At 45.0% G+C, this 24825-nt stretch overlaps 1 protein-coding gene across 1 annotated transcript in view; it reads right to left on the reverse strand.

Annotated features, from left to right (window-relative positions):
* FHAD1 (forkhead associated phosphopeptide binding domain 1) overlaps positions 1–24825 on the reverse strand; it is a 201272-nt gene that overhangs the window by 55940 nt on the left and 120507 nt on the right. Inside the window, exons 11-15 of the mRNA XM_023732166.1 lie at positions 24175–24282; positions 21528–21611; positions 20630–20782; positions 18564–18759; positions 4546–4703 (exon numbers count right to left, since the gene is read on the reverse strand). Coding sequence (XP_023587934.1) covers positions 4546–4703; positions 18564–18759; positions 20630–20782; positions 21528–21611; positions 24175–24282 — 699 coding nt within the window. The remainder of the gene's footprint in view (positions 1–4545; positions 4704–18563; positions 18760–20629; positions 20783–21527; positions 21612–24174; positions 24283–24825) is intronic.

The following is a 24825-nucleotide window of genomic DNA, read 5'->3' on the forward strand; positions in this document are numbered from 1 at the left end:
AAGTATTAGCCCAAGAGACAGAAAGGGCCACATAAACCAGAGACTTCATCAGCCCGAGACCAGAAGAACTAGATGGTGCCTGGCTACCACCAATGACTGCCCTGACAGGGAACACAACAGAGAGTCGCGGATGGAGCAGGAGAAAGGTGGGGTGCAGAACTCAAATCTAGTAAGAAGACCAGACTTAATGGTCTGACTGAGACTGGAGGAACCCAGGAAAGCATGGCCCCTGGATTCTCTATCAGCCCAGAACTAATACAATTTCCGAGGCCACCTCTTCAGACGGGTTGGACTGGACTGTGGGACATAAAGTGATACTCGTGAGGAGTGTGCCTCTTAGCTCAAATAGATACAAGAAACTAAACAGGCAGCTTCTGTCCAGAGGTGAGACGGGAAGGCAGAGAGGGTTAGGAGCTGGTTGAATGGACATGGGGAATCGGGGGTGGAAAGGAAGAGTGTGCTGTCACAGTATGGGGAGAGCAATTAGAGTCACATAACAATGTATGTACGAATTTTTGTATCGGAAAAAAATGTTAAAAAAAAAAAGAATGTTGGATTAATAAAGAAAACTAGAATTTCTTACCACTGAAACAAAGTCCTCGAACAAGTTCATGAGAGGGAGCCTAACTAATGAGTTTCGACAAGGGTGTGGTGAGGGGTGTCACACGGTATGAGGAAGATCCATTTAAAATCAGAGCACCTGGCACTAAAGTCTGAGAAGGTGCTCTCAGGTGAGCCCCTAAGGGCAAGCTGATCAACATAAGTGTCTAAGGAATGATGACCCTCAACAGGAGCAAAAATGAACAAGAGTAGTCTCATCTTCTATCTGGGTATATACCTGACGTTGCTTCCTTACATAAGGGGTAGCATGAACTGAGATTTGTTGCGTTTAAAAGAGGACCTTGAAAAGCCAGGGGGCAGTGGTGGTTCAGTGGTAGAATTTTCGCCTTCCATGCAGGAGACCTGGGTTCTATTCCCATGCGATTTACCACATGCACAGCCACCACCTGTCTGTCAGTAGAGGCTTATGTGTTGCTGTGATGCTGAACAGGTTTCAGCAGAGCTTCCAAACTAAGATGTACTAGGAAGAAAGGTCTGGCAATCTACTTCTGAAAATTGTCATCAGTTGCCGTTGAGTCGGTTCTGACTCATAGTGACCCCACATACAACAGAACGAAACACTGCCTGGTCCTGTGCCATCCTCACAATTGTTGCTATGTTTGAGCCCATTGTTGCAGCCACTGTGTCAATCCATCTCGTCGAGGGTCTTCCTCTTTTTTGTGGATCCTCTACTCTACCAAGCATGATGTCCTTCTCCAGGGACTGGTACTCCTGATAACATGTCCAAAGTACATGATATGAAGTTTCACGATCCTTGTTTCCAAGGAGCACTCTGGCTATACTTCTTCCAAGACAGCCTTGTTTGTTCTTTTGGCGGTCAATATTCTTTGCCAATGTCGTAATTTGAATGCATCTATTCTTCTTCATTCTTTATTCATTGTCCAGCTTTCACATGCTTATGAGGCAATTGAAAATATCATGGCTTGGGTCAGGTGCACCTTAGTCCTCAAAATGACATCTTTTTAACACTTTAAAGAGGTCTTGTGCAGCAGATTTGCCCAATGCAATACATCGTTTGATTTCTCGACTGCTGCTTCCATGGGCGTTGATTGTGGATCCAAGTAAAATGAAATCCTTGACAACTTCAATCTCTTCTCCATTTATCATGATGTTGCTTACGGGTCCGGTTGTAAGGATTTTTGTTTTCCTTATGTTGGGGCGTAATCCATACTGAAGGCCGTGATCTTCATCAGTAAGTGCTTCAAGTCCTCTTCACTTTCAGCAAGCAAGGTTGTGTCATCTACATATTGGCAGGTTGTTAATGAGTCTTCCTCCAATCCTGATGCCCCGTTCTTCTTCATATAGTCCAGCTTTTCGGATTATTTGCTCTGCATACAGAATAGGTATGGTGAAAGGATACAACCCTGATGCACACCTTTCCTGACTTTAATCCACGCAGTATCCCCTTGTTCTGTTCAAACGACTGCCTCTTGGTCTATGTACAGTTCTGCATGAGCATAATTAAATGTTCTGGAATTCTCACCCTTCACAACGCTGTCCATAACTTGTTATGATCCACACAGTCGAATGTCTTTGCAGAGTCAATAAAACACAGGTAAACATCTTTCTGGTATTCTCTGCTTTCAGCCAAGATCCATCTGACATCAGCAATGATATTCCACATTCCATGTCATCTTCTGAAAATCAGCCAGTGAAAATCCTATGGATCACAACCACCTGGTCCACAATCATGGGAATGACGCAACATTTCCTTCCATTGTGCGTGGCCTTGCCATTGAGTTGCTATGAGTCCTGGGCCAACTGCATGGCAGCTAACAACAACTTAAAAGCCAGCATTGGAACATAGTCTCTGTCAGGAATGATGTTATAAACACCATATGCCAACAATGGAAAACTCAAGCCAAACTTAAAAAGTAAAATCAGACAGTTGGAAAGCTGATGCTGAAGGGGAGAAGTTACTCAGAGAAGAGTGAGGGAGGAGGTGGAGAGTTTCGTGACCATTTCTAGGTTCCTTCTGTTCCCCGCCCCGTTGTTTAATGGCACTGGCTTTTTCTTTATTTAATTTGCTCTTCAAAATGTACCCACCCTGATGGACAGCTGTCATTAATAACACTGTTGTGCAGATCATGCATGATTTTTGTCCCATGGTTCTTCCTTTTTAATGTTTTATTTGAAAAGGCAGAAAGGGAGAGAAAGAAGCAGGTAGAAGAGGTAGAAGTAGAAGTTGGAGAGAGATTTCTTGAGGTCACTGGACACAAATTAGGGGACACTTGGAGAGTGACTGTATGTGACAGTAAAGGACTGCCTGAGTTGGAAGTGACCGAGTCGCAACCAGTGAAAGATAGTGTAAGTGGCAGGTCCAGTCCTCTGTAGGGGCAGAGGAAGGTGCTGGGGAAGAGTTGAGGGTCCAGGGGATCCGGGCACTGCTGTCTTGATGGAGGTTGCATGCAAATGACCCTCCACATCCACCCACAACAGTGGCTCACATCCTTGGCGGTATATTGGAATCACTGAGAACTTTTACAAATCCCAGTACACGGGCTGCACCCTCACATCTGTGAGACCAGAATCTCTGGGGGTGGAGTTGGCATCAGTATTTTGTAATCTCCTACGTGATAAACGTGCAGTCAAAGTCATGAACCACCAAGCTGTGATGATGGCAATGAAGGTAGTTAAATTTATAGCAGGTTCCTGAACATTAAAAAGGGCAAACTGAAGACAACCATGAGAACTGGACTTATTAAATGCAGATTCCTGACCTTGGCTAGAGACTTGGGTTCAATGGGTCAGGGGTGGGGCCCAAGAATCTGTGGTTTTAACAAGTGTCCAGGTGGTTTTTATCAGGCAACTTTGGGAAAGCCTACCTCTAAGACTGGGTGAAGTTTCGTTTTATTTATACATAAGGTTGCTGTGAGTTGGAGCTGACTTGATGGCAACTAACAAGACCTCACCATTGAAAATGTGGTCTTTGGAACTGTAATAGCAGCACCAGCTAGGAGCTTGTTTGAAATGCAGAATATCTCTGGACCCACCCCAGACCTACTGAGTCAGCATCTGCATTTTACCAGGATCCTCAGATGATACATGGGCACCTTCAGGTTTGAGAAGTGCTGCTGTAAGGTATCCATCCTCTAACTGGCCTGGTTTCTAGAAAAGTAAGCAGCAATTCTGGCCATTTGTTTTCTCTGGTGTGTATAAAGAGAAAGCAAAAGATGGAAGTACTATGAAACCTGTCTTACACACCCTTAGAAACAGTCGGTCACAAACCAGGACCTGCAATAATGACCCGGATGTGTAAAATCAACTGCAATATATAAACCAGTAAGGTACCATTTACAGAAATTTCAATGTTGCTGTTGTTGTCAGGTGCTGTCGAGTCGGTTCTGACTTGTGTGCAGAGCAGAACTGCTGCATAGAATTTTCAAGGCTGTGACATTTCAGAAGCCGATCACCAGGCTTGTCTTCCAAGATGGGTTCAAATCGCCAACCTTTACAGCTAGTAGTCAAGTGCTTAACGATTTTCACTACCCAGGGACTCTTTCTATCACTCCTTAGAAGTTTCAGTACTCCTGCCTCTTCATGTTGGATTTGCTCTTAATTTAGGAATCCTGGCTTCAGGTTAGCTCCTCAAAAACCATCCATCCTGTTGAGGGTGGCAGTGGTGTTTTGCTAGAACACTTCAGTGGTGTGGTTGGGCTTTTCTCCCGGTAGCTTTGTTCTGGCTGGGTGGCATCCAAAACTCATTTTCTGCCTTCCCATAGATTCTGAAATGGACCTAATATATATGTAATAATTCCTTTCTGCTTAAAAAAAAAAAAAAAATCCATCCTGTTTAATTACTTTAGTTTCATAGCACCAAACAAGGAGTTGCTGAGATTTTTCCATCTAAGTACATGCCCCTAATTTCTTATAGAAAAAGTAATTCCATCAGTTTCCAGTAGTAAAGAAAATGACAGGGACCACGTTACCGCCTTCTCTTCCGTTAGCTGCTTGATCCTGGCTTTCAGTTTCTCCTCCTGCTCGAGCCTTTCCTCGGACAGCTTCTCCTTTTCTGCCAGATGCTCCCGCAGCTTTTCCTGCAGCAAAGACCGCTGCATTTCCTGGAGACTGTCCATCTTGATCTGAAACGAGATAACTGGAGCTGATGAGGGACAGGTCTAACTAAAGAGTCATTTCCATATTTCTTTACAAGTTGTTTACCTTGGGGGAGGGGACAAAGGTTTACAAGAAGCTTTCTTAAAAACACAGAAAAATTATGCTCAGCCTAGTTACTGGCAGGGAAATCAGTAGGATATAGTGGTTAAGAACTCACGTTCTGGATCTAGGCAGAATCCCGGCTCTAGTTCTTTCAAGATGCTTCACTATCTAGCAGTCAGCTAACAGTCACAAGGCCTGGGCTTTTGCCTTGACTCTTCCACCAACTATCTGTGTGACACTGAAAAAGTCACCTAGCCTCTCTGGATTTCAATGTCCATAACTATAAAATGAGGAGAATGCACTGGGTCAGGGCTTGGCAAAATCACTGTCCGCAGGCCAAATCTGGCCCACGGCCAATTTTTGTAAATAAAGTTTTATTGGAATACAACCATGCCCATTTATTTACATAGTATCTATGATAGCTTTCGCTCTACAACAGCAGAGTTGATTAGCTGTGACAGACTATGTGGCCTGCAAAGTCTCAGATATTTACTATCTGATCCTTTCCAGAAAAAGTCTGGGGACCCTGGACTAACTACTCTGTGACTGATTGCAGTGGTGGTCCCAATTCTTCACCCTCCCTCTTGCTATGTAACTTGCAGTATCTTCCCATACCCCTCCCCTTGCCACTGAACTTAGCCATGTCACTTGTTTTGGCCAGTTGGATGTTAGTTGACATAACACAAACAGAGGGTTGAAAAAAGCTACATGACTGGGCTTGCTCTGTCTTACACCTCTGCCATCGCCATGACAGCATGCCCAAGCTAGCCTGCTGGAGCATGGGAGACACATGGAGCAGAGTAGAGTTGCTTCAGCTGAGACCAGCCTAGATCACCCAAGGTCCAGCTGACACTCAGACATGTGAGCAAGCCCATCTAAGATTGGCAGAGCCACCTAGCTGCTGACCCCAGACATGTGAGCAATATGCACTACTAAAGTTCTGTAATTATTACACAGAATTATTAATGGCAATAACTACTTGAGTGATACAGCCCTTAAGAATCATTTTGCCTCTATGCCCTATGTAGCTTTTGGTAATTCCGCTGCCTGTGGTGCAGATAACTGTACTTCTACAGCCTTCAGAGCTTTGAACTGGTTAGTTCCAGTTCAAACTCCTGTTGAGAATTTGCATTTCTAACAAGTTCCCAGGCGATGCTAATGCTGCAGGTTAGGGACCAGTTCTGAGAACCAGTAGTAGAGCAGTGGTTCTCAAAATTTATCATACATAAGAATCACCTGGGGATCTTGTTAAAATGTAGATTCTGATTCAGTACATCTGGGGGTAGAAATGTACGTTCTCAGCAGGGGTTTGAATTGGAATGAACCAGTTCAAAGCCCTGACAGTATTTAATAAACACAATTTTCAAAATCTGATGGCATTTAAGTCTTTCTGGATCTTGAAAGAGGAAAACAAGCAGTGAGATCATCCCAAGAGGCCAGACAGGGGCAAGCAGACTGCCCTTGCCCTTGCCCTTGCCCTTCTGGGAGATTCTCAGCCACTCTGTTTGATTTTCTTCATGTGCAAAGGGAGGCATCCTGTTGGAGGATGTTGACTGATGAGCTAATAGAGAAAAAAACATGTTTCAAATGCACCACTTTACCACTTGCTGTTGAGTTGACTCCGACTCATGGCAACCCCACATGTGTCAGAGTAGAACCATGGTCCATACGGTTGTCAATGGCTGATTTTTCAGAAGTAGATTGCCAGGCCTTTCTTCCGAGGTGCCTCTGGGTGGACTCCAACCTTTTGGTTAGCAGCCAAGCACAGTGCTATGTAAATGTGAAGGAAGAGCTTAAATGAACTTGGGGGGAAAACAGAAGTTATAAGATTACCTGAAGTTCCTGGGTCTGGCTCATAACTTTCTGATAATGTTCCAGAAGATATTTCAGATACATAGGCAACCCTTAAAAAGAGAAGCAAGAAGATAAGTATTGATTTGATTCAAATCTTTGCTTTCCAAATGATGTCTTAACAAAACTTGCAGACTGATAGACGAAGGCAATGCTGCATTCCCATCATGAAAACCAAGTTGCCTTCCAATTTTAAAAGGGTTGATAAGCTATGCTTGGGCTCACATCTAAGTTTCCTTTTTTGGAGGTGGAAAATAAAAACCCATCAACAGAACATCTGTTTACTTGGCGTCTGCTGTGTGCAAAGCAGTGTGTTAAGTGTGGAGAGAAGACATGAAGAGGCCTGTATCTTTAGGACTCACAGTTTAGTCTGAGACACAGGGTATACATGTACAATAAACCCGTTACCTTGAGTTGACTCCGACTCATGGAGACCCCATGTGTGTCAGAGTAGAACTGTGCTCCATAGGGTTTTCAATAGCTGTGATTTTTTTGGAAGTAGATTGCCAAGCCTTTCTTGGAAGGTACCTCTGGGTGGACTCGAACCACCAACCTTTCGGTTAGTAGCTGAGTGCCTTAACTGTTCGCACCACGCAGGGACTCCAAACGCATGACAAGAAACCTGAAATGACTCCAGGCAGCACGTAAGCGACTGCTGAACAAGTGAGGGAGAGTGTGGGGGTCTCAGAGGAGGGAGAGACCATCCATCAGGAGTGATCCAAGATGGCGTTATGAATTGAATTGTGTCCCCCCCGCCCCAGCAAAAAAAAAAAAAATGTTGAAGTCCTAAGCCCTGGTCCCTGGGAATGTGACCTTGTTTAGAATCAGGTCTTTGAAGATGTCAACAGTTAAGGTAACATGAGGTCATACTGGAGTAGGGTGGGTCCTATAAAGGAGGAGAAGAGACACTGAGAGAAGGTGGCCACGTGACATGGAGTTACGCTGTCACTGCAATCCAAGGAGTGCTTGGGGTTCACCAGAAGCTGGGAGAGACAAGAAAGGATTGTCCTTTAGAGCCTTCAGAGAGGACATGGAAGAATCAAGACACTCTGAATTTGGAATTCTAGCTTCCAGAACTGTGAGACAATAAACATCTGTCCTTAGAAAGCCATTTTGTGGTACTTTGTTACGTCAGCCCTGGTGGAGGCATCTCTGGATGTGGGTGTTTTGGGCAGGCAGAATTCAGAGTTGGAAGGGAGGGCGTTTCTGCATGGGGGACGTGGTAGGCTGAATAATGACCCCCAGAGATATTCAGGGCCTGATTCCTGAAACCCGTGAATGTTATAGGGCAAAAGGGACTTTGCAGATACGATTTAGAATCATGAGGTGAGGAGATTATCCTAGATTATCTGGGTGCGACCAATGTAATGACAGAAGTCTTTGTGTAGAGGGAAAGATAAAGGAAGATTTGACTACAGACAGAGAAGAAGGCATGTAACGGAAGCAGAGAGAGCTTTGAAGATGCTCTGCTGCTGGCTTTGAAGTCAGTGGAAGGCCACGAGCCAAGGAATGCAGCTCTTGAAGCTGGGGAAAAAAAACCATTGCTGTGCAGTTGATTTTGACTCATAAGGACCCTATAGGACAGAGTAGAACTGCCCCATAGGTTTTTCAAGGAGTGGCAGGTGGATTCAAACTGCCGACCTTTTGGTTAGCAGCCGAGTTCTTAACCACTGTGCCACCAGGGCTCCTTGGAAATTCTATGGGGCAGTTCTACTCTGTCCTATAGGGTTGCTATGAGTCAGAATTGACTCGATGGCAACAGGTTTAATCTTTACGGAAGCAGAGTGCCACATCTTTCTCCTGCACAGGGGCTGGTGGATTCAAACTGCCACTTCTTCAAGGTTATAGATGGGGACAGGGGTAAGAGTAAGAGTAATAGTGTTGTTGCTGTTGTTAGTGGTCATCAAGTAGGTTCCAACTCATAGCAACCTATGTGTAACAGAACCGAATTTTGCCTGGTCCTGCTCTATCTTCATGATCGTTGGTATGTTTGAGTCCATTGTTGTGGCTATTAAGAGTAATAGTGAAGGGGCTAAAGAAGCAGTGGGTGCCAGTGAAGAATATTATTTTCAAGATGGTAGAGCCATCTCGAAGTGTATGTTTGATTGTGAGCAGGAGGGAGCTAAGAGGCAGAGGAAGGCTGTAGATGCCAGAGAAGATCACAATTCAGGACCTTGTGCATAAGGTCCCTGCGAAGGAGAGAGAAGTTGTCGTTAGGTGCCATCGAGTCGGTTCCAACTCATAGCAACCCCATGTACTACAGAACGAAATACTGCCGAATCCTGCACCATGCTCCCAATCGTTGTTCTCCTTGAGCCCACTGTTGCAGCCACTGTGTCAATCCATCTCGTTGAAGGTCTTCCTGTTTTTTGCTGACCCTCTACTTTACCAAGCATGATGTCTTTCTCCAGGGACTGATCCCTCCTGACAACATGTCCGAAGTATGTAGGACGTAGTCTCGCCATCCTTGCTTCTAAGGGAGCATTCTGATTGTACTTCCAAGACAGATTTGTTTGTTCTTTTGGCAGTCCTTGGTATATTCAATATTCTTTGCCAACACCACAATTCAGAGGTGTCAATTCTTCTTCAGTCTTCCTTATTCATTGTTCAGATTTGCATGCATAGGATGTAATTGAAAATACTATGGCTTGGGTCAGGCGCACCTTAGTATTCAAGGTGACATCTTTGCTTTTCAACACTTCAAAGAGGTCTTTTGCAGCACATTTGCCTAATGCAATACATCGTTTGATTTCTTGACTGCTGCTTCCATGGGTGTTGATTGTGGATTCAAGTAAGATGAAATCCTTGACAACTTCTGTCTTAGTCATCTAGTGCTGCTATAACAGAAACACCACAAGTGGATGGTTTTAATGAAGAGAAGTTTATCTCCTCACAGTTAAAGTAGGCTAAAAGTCCAAATTCAGGGCGTCAGCTCCAGGTGAAGGCTTCTTCTCTCTGTCGGCCTTTTTCTCCTTGGTGTTCCCCTGGACTAGGAGCTTCTCTGTGCAGCAACCCTGGTCCAAAGGACACGCTCTGCTCGTGGCACTGCTTTCTTGATGGTATGAGGTCCCCCTGTCTCTCTGCTGACTTCTCTCTTTTATATCTCAAGAGATTGCCTCAGGACACAATCTAGTCTTGTAGATCCAGCCCTGCCTTACTATCACCACTGCCACCCATCCTCCCTCATTAACATCATACAAGTAGGATTTACAACATATAGGAAAATCACACAATACCAGGAATCACGGTCCAGCCAAACTGATATACACATTTTTTGGGGGACATAATTCAATCCACAACAACTTCAATCTTTTCTCCGTTTATCATGATGTTGCTTATTGGTCCAGTTGTGAAGATTTTTGTTTTCTTTATGTTGAGGTGTAATCTATACTGAAGGCTGTGGTCTTTGATCTTCATCAGTAAGTGCTTCAAGTCCTCTTCACTTTCAGCAAGCAAGGTTGTGTCATCTGCATATCACAGGTTGTTAATAAGTCTTCCTCTGATCCTGATGTCCCATTCTTCTTCATATAGTTCAGCTTCTTGGATTATTTGCTCAGCATACAGACTGAATAGGTATGGTGAAAGGATACAACCCTGATGCAGATCTTTCCTGACTTTAAACCACGCAGTATCCACTTGTTCTGTTTGAATGACTGCCTCCTGATCTATGTACAGGTTCCTCATGAGCACAGTTAAGTGCTCTGGAATTCCCATTCTTCCCAATGTTATCCATAATTTGTTATGATCTACACAGTCGAATGCCTTTGCATGGTCAATAAAACACAGGTAAACATCTTTCTGGTATTCTCTACTTTCAGCCAGGATCTATCTGACATCAGCAATGATTTTCCTGGTTTCATGTCCTCTTCTGAATCTGGCTTGAATTTCTGGCAGTTCCCTGTCGATATACTGCTGCAGCCAATTTCGAATGATCTGCAGCAAAATTTTACTTGCATGTGATGCTAATGATATTGTTTGATAATTTCCACATTCGGTTGGATCATGTTTCTTGGGAATAGGCATGAATATGGATCTCTTCCAGTCAGTTTATTAGGTAGCTGTCTTCCAATTCTTGGCATAGATGAGCGAGTACTTCCAGCGCTGCATCCATTTGTTGAAACATCTCAATTGATATTCTGTCAATTCCTGGAGCCTTGTTTTTCACCAATGCCTTCAGTGCAGCTTGGACTTCTTCCTTCAGTACCATCAGTTCCTGGTCATATGCTACCTCTTGAAATGGTTGAACGCCAACCAATTCTTTTTGGTATAGTGACTCTGTGTATTCCTTCCGTCTTCTTTAGATGCTTCCTGCATCGTTTAATATTTTCCCTGTAGAATCCTTCAGTATTGCAACTCAAGGCTTGAATTTTTTCTTCAGTTCTTTCAGCTCGGGAAATGCTGAGCATGTTCTTCCCTTTTGGTTTTCTATCTTCAGCTCTTTGCACATGCCATCATAATACTTTGTCTTCTCGAGCTGCCCTCTGAAATCTTCTGTTCACCTCTTTTACTTCATCATTTTTTCCTTTTACTTTGGCTACTCGATGTTCAAGGGCAAGTTTCAGAGTCTCCTCTGACATCCATTTAGGTCGTTTCTTTCTCTCTTGTCTTTTTAATGAACTCTTGCTTTCTTCATGTGTGATGTCCTTGATGTCATTCCACAACTCGTGTGGTCTTTGGTCATTAGTGTTCAACGCATCAAATCTATTCTTGAGATGGTCTCTAAAATTCAGGTGGGATATACTCAAGGTCGTACTTTGGCTCTCTTGGACTTGTTCTAATTTTCTTCAGTTTCAACTTGAACTTGAATATGAGTAATTGATGGTCTGATCCAAAGTCAGTCCCTGGCCTTGTTCTAATGGATGATATTGAGCTTTTCCATTGTCTCTTTCCACAGATGTAGTCTATTTGATTCCTGTGTATTCCATCTGGTGAGGTCTATGTGTATAGTCACCATTTATGTTGGTGAAAAAAGGTATTTGCAATGAAGAAGTCATTGGTCTTGCAAAATTCTGTCATGTGATCTCCAGCATTGTTTCTATCACCAAGGCCATATTTTCCAACTACTGATCCTTCTTCTTTGTTTCCAACTTTTGCATTCCAATCACCAGTAATTATCAATGCATGCTGATGGCATGTTCAATCAGTTTCAGACTGCAGAAGTTAGTAAAAATCTTCAATTTCTTCATTTTTGGCCTTAGTGGTTGGTGCGTAAATTTGAATAATAGTAGTATTAACTGGTCTTCCTAGTAGGTGTATGGATATTATCCTATCACCGACAGCATTGTACTTCAGGATAGATCTTGAAATGTTCTTTTTAACAATGAATGCAACGCCATTCCTCTTCAACTTGTCATTCCAGCATAGCAGACCATATGATTGTCTGATTCAAAATGGCCAATACCAGTCCATTTCAGCTCACTAATGCCTAGGATATCGATATTTACATGTTCTATTTCATTTTTGATGATTTCCAATTTTCCTAGATTAATACTTTGTATGTTCCAGGTTCTGATTACTAATGGATGTTTGCAGCTGTTTCTTCTCATTTTGAGTCGTGCCACATCAGGAAATGAGGTCCTGAAAGCTTGACTCCATCCATGTCATTAAGGTCAACTCTACTTTGAGGAGGCACCTCTTCCGCAGTTGTCCTTTGGGGACAATGTTCTGCTGCTATTCATAAGGTTTTCACTAGCTAATTCTTTTCAGAAGCAGACTGCCAGGTCCTTCTTCTTAGTCTGTCTTAGTCTGGAAGCTCAGCTGAAACCTGTCTGCCATGGGTGACCCTGCTGGTATCTGAATACTGGTGGCATAGCTTCCAGCATCACAACAACATGCTAACCCCCACAGTATGACAAACTTACACGTGGAGGGGGAGGGAGAAGTGGAGACACGCGGTGGGGCAGGGGATGAGTTTCATTTGGTAGGGGGACATAGGTTGGGGGGATGGCGGTAAGGAGGAAAAGATGGGTATAGAGAAAGGAAAGGAGTTGAGCATACCCCTGCCTGGGGCCTAGATCTCTGACAATGCAACTTTCTAAGAATTGCCAACAAGAAGGAGTGAGAATAATACTATTAAAATAACTCTCAAGTATTAAGCACCTGTTATATGCCAGGTGGAGCCCCGGTGGTGCAGTGGTCAAGAGCTATGGCTACTAACCAAAAGGCTGGCAGTTTGAATCCACCAGCTGCTGCTTGGAAACCCTATGGGGCAGTTCTACTCTGTCCTATAGGGTCACTGTGAGTTGGAATCGACTTGATGGCAATGGTTTGGTTTTTCTGATATGTGTCAGATACTATGCCAGAAGTTTTACATATGTCATTCTTCAATCATTATAAACAGTCCAGCAAGGAATGTATTTACAATTTATACATGAGGCAAGCAAAGCTCAGCAAGGTTAAGCTACGGAGCTGGTATGTGGTAGAGCCGGAATTCAGACCTAGGTATCATTCTCTTTTAAAGAAATTGGAGGCTTGAGAGTAAATGGCTAGATGAGCTAATGTGAAGTGTGCATTGGAAGAGGTGCATTATAAGGATGCCAAAATGGCAGAGGGGGCGAGATGGGCTGTGACACTGGCTTGGGTTATGGGACCTGGCGAGCACATGAATTTGTGGTGGCTAAATCGGGATGGGTCTAAGGCTTCACTCAGCTGCAACCTGTGACCCGGAAACCAAAAGGGAAGAATCGAGTCATGGGTAGGATCCAAAGAGTAGAGGAGGAGGAAGTTAAAGGTGTTGAAGGGGGAGTTGGGGTGTTCGATCATGTTTCTAGATTAGATGATGAACTGTTAACATAATAAACCCACTGCTGTCAAGTCGATTCCAACTCATAGCAACCCTATTTATTATTCAATTCTTTATTATATTTCTGGTTACCAAAGGTACATGGGCTTATTATAAAAATCCAAACTACAGAAATCCCTAAAGTCGAAAGTGGTCTCTGCTATATCTTCAGTGTTCTGCAGTAGTGGCACATAGTAGGCCCTTGATAAATATTTGTTGAATGACTTGATGAAAGTAAAAGTCGTTCGTAATCCCACCCTGCTGGGGTAACACTCTTAACAGTTAGGTGTCTTTTCCTCTTAATATTTCTTTTGGTCAGATACTTTTTTTTAATACAAAAATGGAAGCACACTGTGCATTTATATTACAGCTTGCTTTTTTTTTTTCATTTAAAGATACCGTGTGTCTTGGATATCTGAGACAGTGATTTTTCATGTACAGAAGGAAGCCTTTTATTTGCAACAAAATCTTGCAGAAATAGACATAAACAACTGCGCTTGCAGAGAAAAATGTAAAAAGTCCTTTCTTTCCCTTATCGAAAGAAGCCTGAGAAATTAGGCAGGAGGAGTGTGGAGCTAACTTTCAAGGTTTCTCCTTAGACACCACCAGATGTTTCTTAAATTCCTGGCTGGACCACATAGCAAATCCTTCAACCAACAGACTCTTAGCAGCAACACACCCTTGAATCCTACTAGGCCTCACCTTCTCGGCAGCTCGTGATGTCATCTAACAATGTCGTTTTTGTTGTTAGCTGCCGCCTGGTCAGTCCCCAGCTCTTGGTGACCCCATGCACAAAGCATGTTGTGATCCGCAGGGCTTTGACTGGCTTATTTTCAGAAGTAGATCTCCAGGCCTTTCTTCCTAGCCCATCTGAGTCTAGACGCTCCACTGAAACCTGTTCTGCATCATAGCAACACACAAGCCACCAGTGACAGACAGGTGGTGGCTGTGCTTGAAGCTCAACCGGCCAGGAATGAAACCCAGGTCTCCCGCATGGAAGGTGAGAATTCTATTACTGAACCACCATCTCCTCACCTAACAAAATAGCCTATAGTTTCCCTTTATGCTTATTTGACCTGGATTCCCCTGGGAGATTTATTTCAGGATTTACAGACTGGAAGAGAAAATGCCTCTTAACATCAACTGCTTCTCTTGCCGAGTGGTTGTAGATTAGGTCTTACTCACTAACTCTTCTGTAATTACCCTTCATCCTTCTTCTCTTGGCTTGTTAGAACCAAGTGGTTGGAAACACAAATACAGACACAAGACCACCGCTTCCCCAATGGTAACCAGTTGCTGTTGTGTTGACTCTAAGTCATGGTGACCCCACGTGTGTCACAGTAGAACTGTGCTCCATAGGGTCTTCAATGGCTGTGATCTTTTAGAAGTAGATAGTCAGGCCTTGGACTGCCAAAAGAACGAACAAATCTGTCTTGGAAGAAGTACGACCAGAATGCTCCTTAGAAGCAAGAATGGTGAGACCACGTCTCACATTCTTTGAACATGTTATCAGGAGGGACCAGTCCCTGGAGACATCATGCCTGGTAAAGTAGAGGTCAGCGAAAAAGAGGAAAACTCAATGAGATGGATTGACACACAGTGGCTGCAACAATGGGCTCAAGCATAACAATGATTGTAAGGATGGCGCAGGACTGGGCAGTGTTTTTGTTCTGCTGTACACAGGGTCACTATGAGTTGGAACCGACTCGATGGCACCTCACAACAACAACAAGAAGCCAGGCTTTTCTTCTGAGCAGCCTCCGCGTGGGCTCGAACCTCAACCTTTCAGTTAGCAGCCGAGCGCCACATTAACTGTTTGCACCACCCAGGAACTCCGGGTATTCCATAGAAGAACATTATTCCAAGAGATGTTAGTCGAGGCCCGGGACAGAAAGAAAGGAGAAATGTATTTTGAGAACTCCCACATTCTTTATCTCATCTTAGAGATCCACAGTGCACATTATAGGAGGGATTCTGCAGAGACCTGTTTGATGTTACTTAAATCTCATGACTCTAAGAAGTCACGAGAAAAAGATGGTGGGTCTGATAAATGCTGTCTGGGGCCAGTCTTGCTCAACCTTCCTGGAATTGCTGGCCTGACAGCTTAACTTTACAGCCCATGTTTCTTTACGGTAACATATGATTAGATTTTCAGACATAGTTGGCAATGACTAAAATGGTCTTGAGAGTGGGGAGGAGATAGTGCACACATAACTTGGCCCTAATATTATCAGATAGTTCCAATCTTGAAGAACAGCTAGAACTATGATCCACGTTTCACCTAATTTCATGGAAGCTGGAAGACTATGCCATGATTACAACAGCAGCAGCACCGGCGGAAACTAGTTAAGAGACCAAGCTACTCCCTCTGACCAGAATGCTCCTCTTTCCCCTCTTTGGGAAAGAACTCCTATGCATCCTGCAGACGCCCTGCCCTCCCTGGCCAGGTCAGAGCCCTAGGTTGTTGGTAGAACACCAGGAGCATGTACCCTCTTCCTCCCCATGCCCTGTCCCTTGCCATTCCTCTCCTTTCTACACTATGATGAGGCCACGCGCTTGTATAAAAATTAAAGTTAATCTTGTTTTTGATTTTGCTTTTTTATTTGTGAAGACCTTTACATTACCTTCTGGATACTTTGGAGACATCCTGACTGGGGGTGTTGAAGCCACAGAGTTGAAGATTACACCTCTATTCTTATTCATTGCTGCAAGAATGTCAAATTCATGCACCCTCTCTGGAGGCGGTTTGGCAAGGGGAATCAGCAATCTTCACAACGTTGGAGTTCCTCAAGGCCTAGGGCTCTCTCCCCTTCTCACTCAATAATATCTTCCTAAGTGATACCATTCACACCCATGGCTTTCGTCACCCCTTCAGCAGATATTTATTAAGCCGCTGATATGTGGCACATGCTCTTCTGGGTGCTGAGGATAAAACACAATCTCCAGACTAGGCATCCAGGGTGACAACGGCCTTCTTCTTGCACCTCATCTTGGACGTCTCACGGGCACCTCACATTCATCTTCCCCCTCAAACCTGGTCCTCATCCAGAGTTCCCAGTTTAGCGAAGGAATCACATCTGTCCTTTTACACAAGCCAGAAACCTGGAGATCATGTAGAACTCTTCCTCGCTTCCCGTACCATATCCAATTCTATTGCTGAGGCCTGTTGACTTTCCTCTTAAATGCCCTGGAATCTTCTCTCCTTCTCCATCCCTACCCCTGCCCTAGCGTAGACCACCATCATTTCTTAACTAGTTTCCTAGTGCTCCTTGCTGGCCACTTCCCAGCACATTCTCCACTTGCAGCCAAGATAGTTGTCAAAATGCAAACCGATTCCATTAGTTCCTTACTTAAAACCTTTCATTGGCTTCTCGCTGCCCTTAGGATAAAGTAGAGCATCTTACCAGGGCTCCACAAGTCTCTGCAGGGCACAGAACCTGCCGGCCACCCTCACCAGCCTAGCCCCATACCCACTCTCTGCCTTCGCTTCTTTTAGCTCCTTGTGTTCTCTATGCTCCTCCACACCACAAGGCCTTTGCCAGGCTACTCCCTCTGACCAGAATGCTTCCCTTCCCCTCTTTGGGAAAGAACTCCTAGGCATCCTGCAGCACCCTGCCCTCCCTGGCCAGGTCAGAGCCCTGCACTTCTCCTTTGCAGCACTTGTTCCTAATTTAGTTTTACACCTGTATGAGTGATTTTTTTGATTAATACCCACTCCCAACCCTGCCCTCTCCACTAGACTGTAAGCTCTATGAGGGCAGGGATAGTGCCTGTTGTTTCCCCAGTATTGTATTATGAAAAATTTCAAACATACAGCAAAGTTGGAAGAATTTTACAGAACACCTGTACACCCATGACCTGGATTCTACCTGCGTTTAAAGACCTCATTCTTTCCCCTCCCTGCATGGTGCCTGGTGTCTGGTAGATATGCAATAAATCTTCATTGCATGAAAGTGGTTCATTTTCTTCTGCTTCTAGGATAATATCTTCAAGAAATATTTAGAGAAAGGTGCCACAATGTTCTTCTCAGCATCGTTTATAAGTGTGGAAAAATGCTCATGATAGGGGATTGGTTGAATAAATTACGGCACATCCCACACCATGGAATTCCTCACCAACCATAACAGTGATGATGTCGATCTGTATGCACTGACACAGAAGGGCATTTGTGATGGACCATTAGGAACAAAACCGAAGACTATTTGGTGCAATAGGACACTCTGTTTTTGGTAAGATTAAAAAATAAATAAACGTGGAGATGGTGTCTATTCTATGCCAGAATAACAAAAAAAAAAAAAAACAAAACAAAAACTTACTGCCATTGAGTCGATTCCAACCCATAGTGATCCTTACAGGAAAGAGTAGAACTGCCCCATATGGTTTCCTAGGCTGTAATCTTTACGGAAGCAGGTTGCCAAGTCTTTTCTGCTGGTGGGTTTGAACCTCCAACCTTTTGGTTAGTAGCCAAAAGCATTAACCATTTGAACCTCCCAGAGACTTTCAAACAGTATGAAAACCTCTTGCCATCGAGTTGATTCTGACTCATAGCTATCCTAGAGGACAGAGTAGAACTGCCCTGTAGGGTTTCCAAGGTTGTAATCTTTATGGAAGCAGACTGCTACAACTTTCTCAAGGCTGGTGAGTTTGAACCACTGACCTTTCAGTTAGCAGCCAAGTACTTAAGCACGGTGCCACAGGGCTCCTTTGTGCCAGAATAGATGTATATTAATGTTTTCTACATGTATTAACGCATTCTAATTCTCACAACCAATCTAGGAGGTGGGTACTCCTATAATCCCCATTTTACAGGTAAGGAAACTGAGACACAGGGAGAGTAAATTACTTGCCTAGAATCATGTAGCTATTTCTGTGGGAAAACGTCTTGGAAGTCACACACAAAATATTAGTTAGTGCTGACAGATAGGGTCTGGCATGATTTTGATTTAATTTTTCTTTTGCCTTTGTCACGTCTCATTTTCTCCCCTGATCCGGTTCCAACTTGTGTATTTTTTAAAGGAAAATCACGTCTCAAGTGGAGAAGCATACTCGGCCACCCACGTAAGGAGCCTTCCTCAACAGATGTCCCCTCGTGATAAGATTCAACGTGACATTTTAGCGTCAGGCAACTACGTGAGAGAAAAGCCCCAGTAACCTTTGTCAGAGCTGGATAACTGGATTCCAATGCTGCTGAGAAGCCGCTCTGTTTCCTCTAGCCAGGACAGTGGGAGGCTCAGGATGTCCAGTGCCACCTTCTGGAGCCCCGAGACAGGTGGGCTCACCTGAAGGTGCTGAAGAAGTTCAACCTCCTTTTTCAGGTCATGGCTGCAGCAAGGCTTTATCATGCAAGCCTGAAACGAGATGAGATTATCAGGAGCCCAGACTCTGTGGCCAGAAATAGCACTGATGAAACGTGCAGAGAACAACATTCTTCGCCACAAAGCAGGCAGCACGCACGTGCTGGCTGCCTGGGACTGTTCCTGTTTCACTAGCTTTTTCATTTTGTGCACTCTAACTTGGACTTCTGATGGCCAAAGTGACCCCACTTTTAGGTACACGCAATTCCAAAGCCGTATTGTCATCTACAGTCTGGCTGAAATGAGAACCACATTTGGCTACTTCTATTCTTTTAAAATTCCTGCCGAGATCAACACACGAGCTGATCAGAAAGCTTGCTTCCCTGATTTGAAAGAGTGCTGACAAGCCAGCATTTGCACAAACTCCTCCCAACAGCAACTGCTTATTTCCAGAGAAAGCAGAAGCAGCTGCTTGCTGGGGTAAGAGGCATCCCAGCCAGTGGTGTCACTAGGGAGGTGAGGGGGGATGCAGACCGCACCCCCTGACACTGTCAAGGGGTGACACCAAAATGACTTTAGGGTCTATGGCAGTGGCAGCAAGTGGGCTGGCACCTCTAGGAAAGGGGCAGCCAAGGCAGTGATGTCACTAGGGTTGGTGTCACCTGCCACTCAGTGTGGTAACTCATCACCCCCCTCATCACCTGTCAGTCACTAGGGTTGGTGTCAGCCATTCCCCATCACCTGCCAGTCAGCGTGTGGGTGGCTGGGCCACGGTGCCCGCCATTGGGTAGAGAAGAGGGTCTCCTCCTTGGCCAATTGGAAAGGCGAGGAGATGGGGGAACTGCATTAGGTGGGGCGCAGCGCTCTGCCCACCAGGGGTGTGGTTCACTGGCTGGCTCTGCTCACCCCAGCCAGGGGAGAGGGGTTGACACCATGAGTTACCGCACTGGGTGACACCAACCCTAGTGACGCCATTGATCCCAGGGTGGGGCAGTGAGTGTGCCTCTAGTCCTATCTCCTCCACAGTCAAAGGTGACGGGGATAAAAACATCTTTTCTGTTCCTGGACCCCAAAAAATAAAAATAAAGAGCAGGAACATTTTGTTGGTTCCTTTGGAAATACCATGGGGGCTTTTTTTTTTTTTTTTTTTTTGCTGGGGTTCGGGGTCTCCCAAACTTAGTACTTGAAGGTACTCAGACATCTTTTCCTTGGTCATGCCCAGCTCACCTGGGAGGCATTTTTTGAAGGCTTTTGTTTTCTCTTCTCAAACAAGTTTCCCCAATAACAGAAAAAGATGGATAAAAAAGCAGAGAAGTCTGCCCAACCTGATGTTCATATATATATATATTTTCCAATTGCTGTTGAATCAGCACTGACTCATGGTGACCCATGTGTGCCACAGTAGAACTGTGTTGCACAGGGTTTTCAATAGCTGATTTCTTAGATCACATCACCCAGCGACTTGATTCTTATATACAGTGAAACCTAAGAGACTCGGAACTCTATGAGACTGTCTTGTTTTTCCAGGTCTTGCAAGTTTTCCACCTTTGACAGGGTGTACTCGACCACTTTTCTATCACTCTCTATTAGTGGAAACTACTTGAACTTTCCTTCTCTGACAAGTTTCCACCTTACACAGGTTCTGGCTTTTGCAGGTTTTACTGTAGTATCTACTAAACATTCAGCTACCAACTGAAAGGCTGGCAGTTCGAACCCACCCAGATACCTGGTGATCTACTTCTGAAAGGTCACAGCCATTGAAAACCCTATGGAGCACAGCTCTACTCTGCACACATGGGGTTGCCATGAGTTGGAATTGACTCAATGGCAACTGGTTTGGTTTTGAAAGTTGGACAATTTCCCAAAACGAGAAGCGCAAAAATCAAATGAAGGAGACATTTGTGAAGAGCTTAGAAGGGGCCACCTGGCAGCTGTCAAGGGAGGTTTTCAGCTTCTCTATGTTCTCTGTGATTTCCTCCTGTTTGGAATGGTTGAGCTGGGTTTCCTTCTGCAGGATCCATTTTTTCTGCTGAAAGGTGATGCTGTCCTCAGTGACCTGGGTAATTTTCTCAATTAACTGGTGAGAAAAAAGAGAAAAAAATAAAAAAGGGTTTAGAATACATGGTAGCTCTGGGAGAAAGGGGACTGGAGATCATACACTTAAGTCCCCACCTCAGTAGGTGAGGAGGTGACACACGTTGAGGATGGCTCTGAAGGAGGACACTGGCCCTGACACCAGGAGGTATGTCCCAGACTCAGAGATTATGGCTAAGAGTCAAAGGCCCCTATTGTTGCCCTGAGTGTCCCAGATCCATTGGCATTGTAGCAATAATTCCTAACACTGAGCTCATAAAGAGAAGGTCACATTCTACTACACCCAATGAGAGTAAGCCATGGTGTGTTTTCTTATCTGTGCGGTGACACAGTTGGAAAGAATGGTTGGAAGAATGATAATGCAGTCGTTACAGCCTGAGGTCCATCCTCGTTACCATCTTTCCTCTCGGGAAGGAATAAGCCAGAACACATCCAGTGTTATGAGGCAGCCTCTTTTCTCACTTTTAGTGAAGGTTAAACATGCGTGTCTGGTGACCAGCCTGAATGGTTTAATTTGATTTTCACAGAAACATTTCAAGGGAGTTTAACTGGCTTTTGCTTTAAAAGCCAGGAAATCCCATCAAATCAAAACAACTTTTTATGGTGTAGCAACAGTGTGAAAAATATGTGCCACCAACAAAAACAGAAACATATGCTCTCAGGGTCTGGAATCCCAGATCCCAGAAGAAGAAAGCAAAGGAGTCTCATGGCAAGAAAGCCAGACTAACCTGTTGATCGGTGATGAGTTTGTCCTGGAATGGCTTGGTTCGTCCGTAGGTGGCCTTGATAACTTGGCTTCTGAAATGCTCAAGCTGCAGACAAAGGGAAGGCAACAAAGTCAGGCGGGCAGCCGGAGCCAACAACCCTGGGTGCCACATTTCCATCATGGGGGTCCAGGAAAAATCAGTTAGAAGGGCCTGCCTGCCTTTAATCATTACACCTTATTAAAATCTTTATCTCTCATTGGAAGTGGCAGTGCCCACAGAAGAAAGAGAACAGCAGGTCTTAATTACTTGTCAGGCCTGCCTGCCTGCCTAACCCAACTGATGGTCAGTACAGACACATGTCTCAAGTCCTCAGAAGAGGTGCTCGCTGCCAATTATCCAATGGGAAGTCTGTGGCCAGGAGTGCTTTCCCATAATTGCTAGGCTGGCACCAGACTGTGAAATAAATATTGAGGCTGTCAGTCCAAGCAAATTGTGTAATCAGCAAGAGTGCCTGGGGAGAGAAGAATGCTCTCCTTTCTGCCATTTTGTGCCTTAGACCATAAGCAGGGTGAAGACTATTGACTGTATTCATTTCTATATCCCTGGAGCCTAGTACAGTGCCTGGCATAGAGTAGGCACTCAATATGTAGTCATTGAGAATGCTTGTATCCAGAAACATCTGTTCAAGTCAGGGTCCTCGAATTCAGTTCAACTATTGAGTTGTCTCCTAGGTGCTGGTGTTTTCAGATTAAGGCTGATGGAAAAGCACGTTAAAGTTAAATCAGGGCTTAGAGAATCACAAGTCTAAAGTGTCCTGGGTTCCATCCAGAAGACAGAGGCAGAGAAGCTCATCTTTCTCTGGGAATTTACGAACATGGCGGCCTTTGACCTGGGGTTGTTGATCCACTGGCAAAATGTGGTCGTTAAAGCAACTAAAACAAAGCCTTGAAGGAATCATAAGGGCCACTGAATCAATGTAAAAGTCAATGAGCCCCAAGACCCAGAGGTTTACTGCACACCAGGGAGTTCTGGAAAACCAAGTGAGTGAAATGTTGAATCTCCTAAGGACAGCTCTGCAGTTATCCTGGCAGAAGCTGCCTGGGGTGACTCGAGACACTCCAAATTGAGGTCATCCTCTGGTTTCAAGGTCAAGGGGAGAGTCCTAGCTCATCCAAGGAAGAGGTTCTTTACAGGGGACTTGTGAGTGATGGTCCCCCATTACCACCCTGTAGGGATGACTGGTCAGGGGTGGGTTGATGACTCTGTGATGACTCATCAAAGATCCCACGGATGATGAGCTCAGTTCCGTAATCACCTGCTCAGGGAAGGACAGACCCGACAGGGAGCAGGACCTTGGAGATAAGGCAGGTGGCAGAGACAGGGCTCATCCCTTTCTCTCAAGTCTAGACCTGGAGGCATCTCAGAGTCCCCCACGATCCTCCTGGATGCCCTATGCCCAGAGCCATAGCATGACCTTGGCACTTGGGCAAAGCAGAGATTATGCCCACAGATCAGTGTGTGTTGGGAGAGAGGCAGAAGGCAGGAAAGGTGAGATGATAGCCCAGGTGCACAATGGGAGGCCCAGACTGGTGGGCTGTCTGCCTCTGATAAGGGGTTGGCACCTGCAGGACAAATGGCATGAGCCTGATGGTGGTGGATAGCTGTTGAAGGGGCTTTAACATCTGCACAATAGTTAAAATCATCCTTTAACTTGTCTGTGCCTCTGAATTTTAGCATGCTGGGACAAAGCTGGGTCACTGGGTCATTGTCTGGGGTAAGGTTTGGACAATACCGAGTGGAAGTGCCCTAGGAGCGGGCTGGATGGGATAGAGGGGACCCTTCCAGGATTGTATTTGTAACCGTTGCGGGGAGCTCACAGACCTTTCCAAAAATCTGATGAGTGGATGGAGGACCCTCACTCCCAGGATAAAAGCAGAAACACACATACACGCCTGTTGTTCTATGGATCCCCTGGAGCCATATTACCAAGTGAGAGCCCTAGTGGAGGAGATCCAAGGTGGGCTGCCCTTAGGGGGCTGCATTCTGGAGGTTCCTGTGCTCCAGTCTTCGTTTCTGGGTTAGCCTTGGGTAAAGACTCATTTGCATGTCTGGCCCTCAGGGTTGTGCCACGTGTAACAGGAAGCACCACTGGGCCACTCCTGGGCCAGAGCATCGGAGGAGAAATAGCGCCTCCAGGAACTTCTCTGTCTATCACGGACTTGTTTGTCCTGGGGCTTTACTATATTTTTAAAAAGTGGCATTTCCTATGGATACTGACTGCGACATGTGCTGAGGTACCCACAGGAAGAAAGTTTGTGGTAAATGTCAGCACTAAAAATGTTAGGGAGAAAGGACTGGAAACACCGGTGGGGTTAAGGAGCTCAAATCTCTCCCAAGAGGGAATGACATGGCCAGCTAGTTGGGGCAGGCATTGAGCCAGGACTGGCCACCTGGTCAGGGTCTTAGGCTACAGTGAACGATTAGGTGGGAAGCTTCCCAGCAGAAAAAAACCTATTTAGCGATGTCCACTGGGATGCAGAAGCCACATCAAGCCTCTCCACATGAGATAAATGGGCGAATGAAATCACGTCCTACCTCAGGGCGGCTTCCTCCTCAGAAAATCAGTGGGGGAACGTGGGCCCATGAAGGGGCTCTGGAGCATGCCTACCTGACCTACTGCCCTTTCCAAATTGACTTTAATGAGGTTCTCTCTGTTCCCCATTTCTTGCAGATGAAGCAATTTCCTTCTGGAATCCTCCTGAAGCTTCTCTTCAACCTGAAATGATGATGAAAGGGCGCGCTTGCTGCTAATGCAATCATAATGCACTCTGGGGAAATTCCTCTAGGAGGTTTAATGGCCATGGGGGCGTCCCAGAGGAGTAGGGACAGCTGCAGCCCATGTGTTGGGGTCACTGGCGTGCATGGGGTGGAGGCAGGCTCACAAGGAGCCGTCCCCTGGGGAAAGGGCCAAGCTCTGCACCCTGAGCTCAACTATTTTTCTCTAACCTCAGGTTCCCAACAAGCCACTTGGCCCTGGGAAAGTTACTTCATGGCTCCATGCCTCAGTGTCCTTACTGTCAAATGGACATGATGATAATAATACCTATCTCACAGAGTTATTTAATCTCTCACAGGAATTAAAAATGTTTAGTATAGTGCTAGCACTTAGTAAGGGCTCTTACATTATGTTAGGTATTGTAACTCATAAAATGTGGATGGGAATACCTACCATGTAGCATTGTTCTAATACCATGAGTAACTCACCCAGCACAGGAATGGCCCATAGCAGGTACTTGGTAAATGTTATTACTGGGTTTGT

Source organism: Trichechus manatus, unplaced genomic scaffold, assembly GCF_000243295.1.
Source record: "Trichechus manatus latirostris isolate Lorelei unplaced genomic scaffold, TriManLat1.0 scaffold00048, whole genome shotgun sequence".
Classification (NCBI taxonomy): domain Eukaryota; kingdom Metazoa; phylum Chordata; class Mammalia; order Sirenia; family Trichechidae; genus Trichechus; species Trichechus manatus.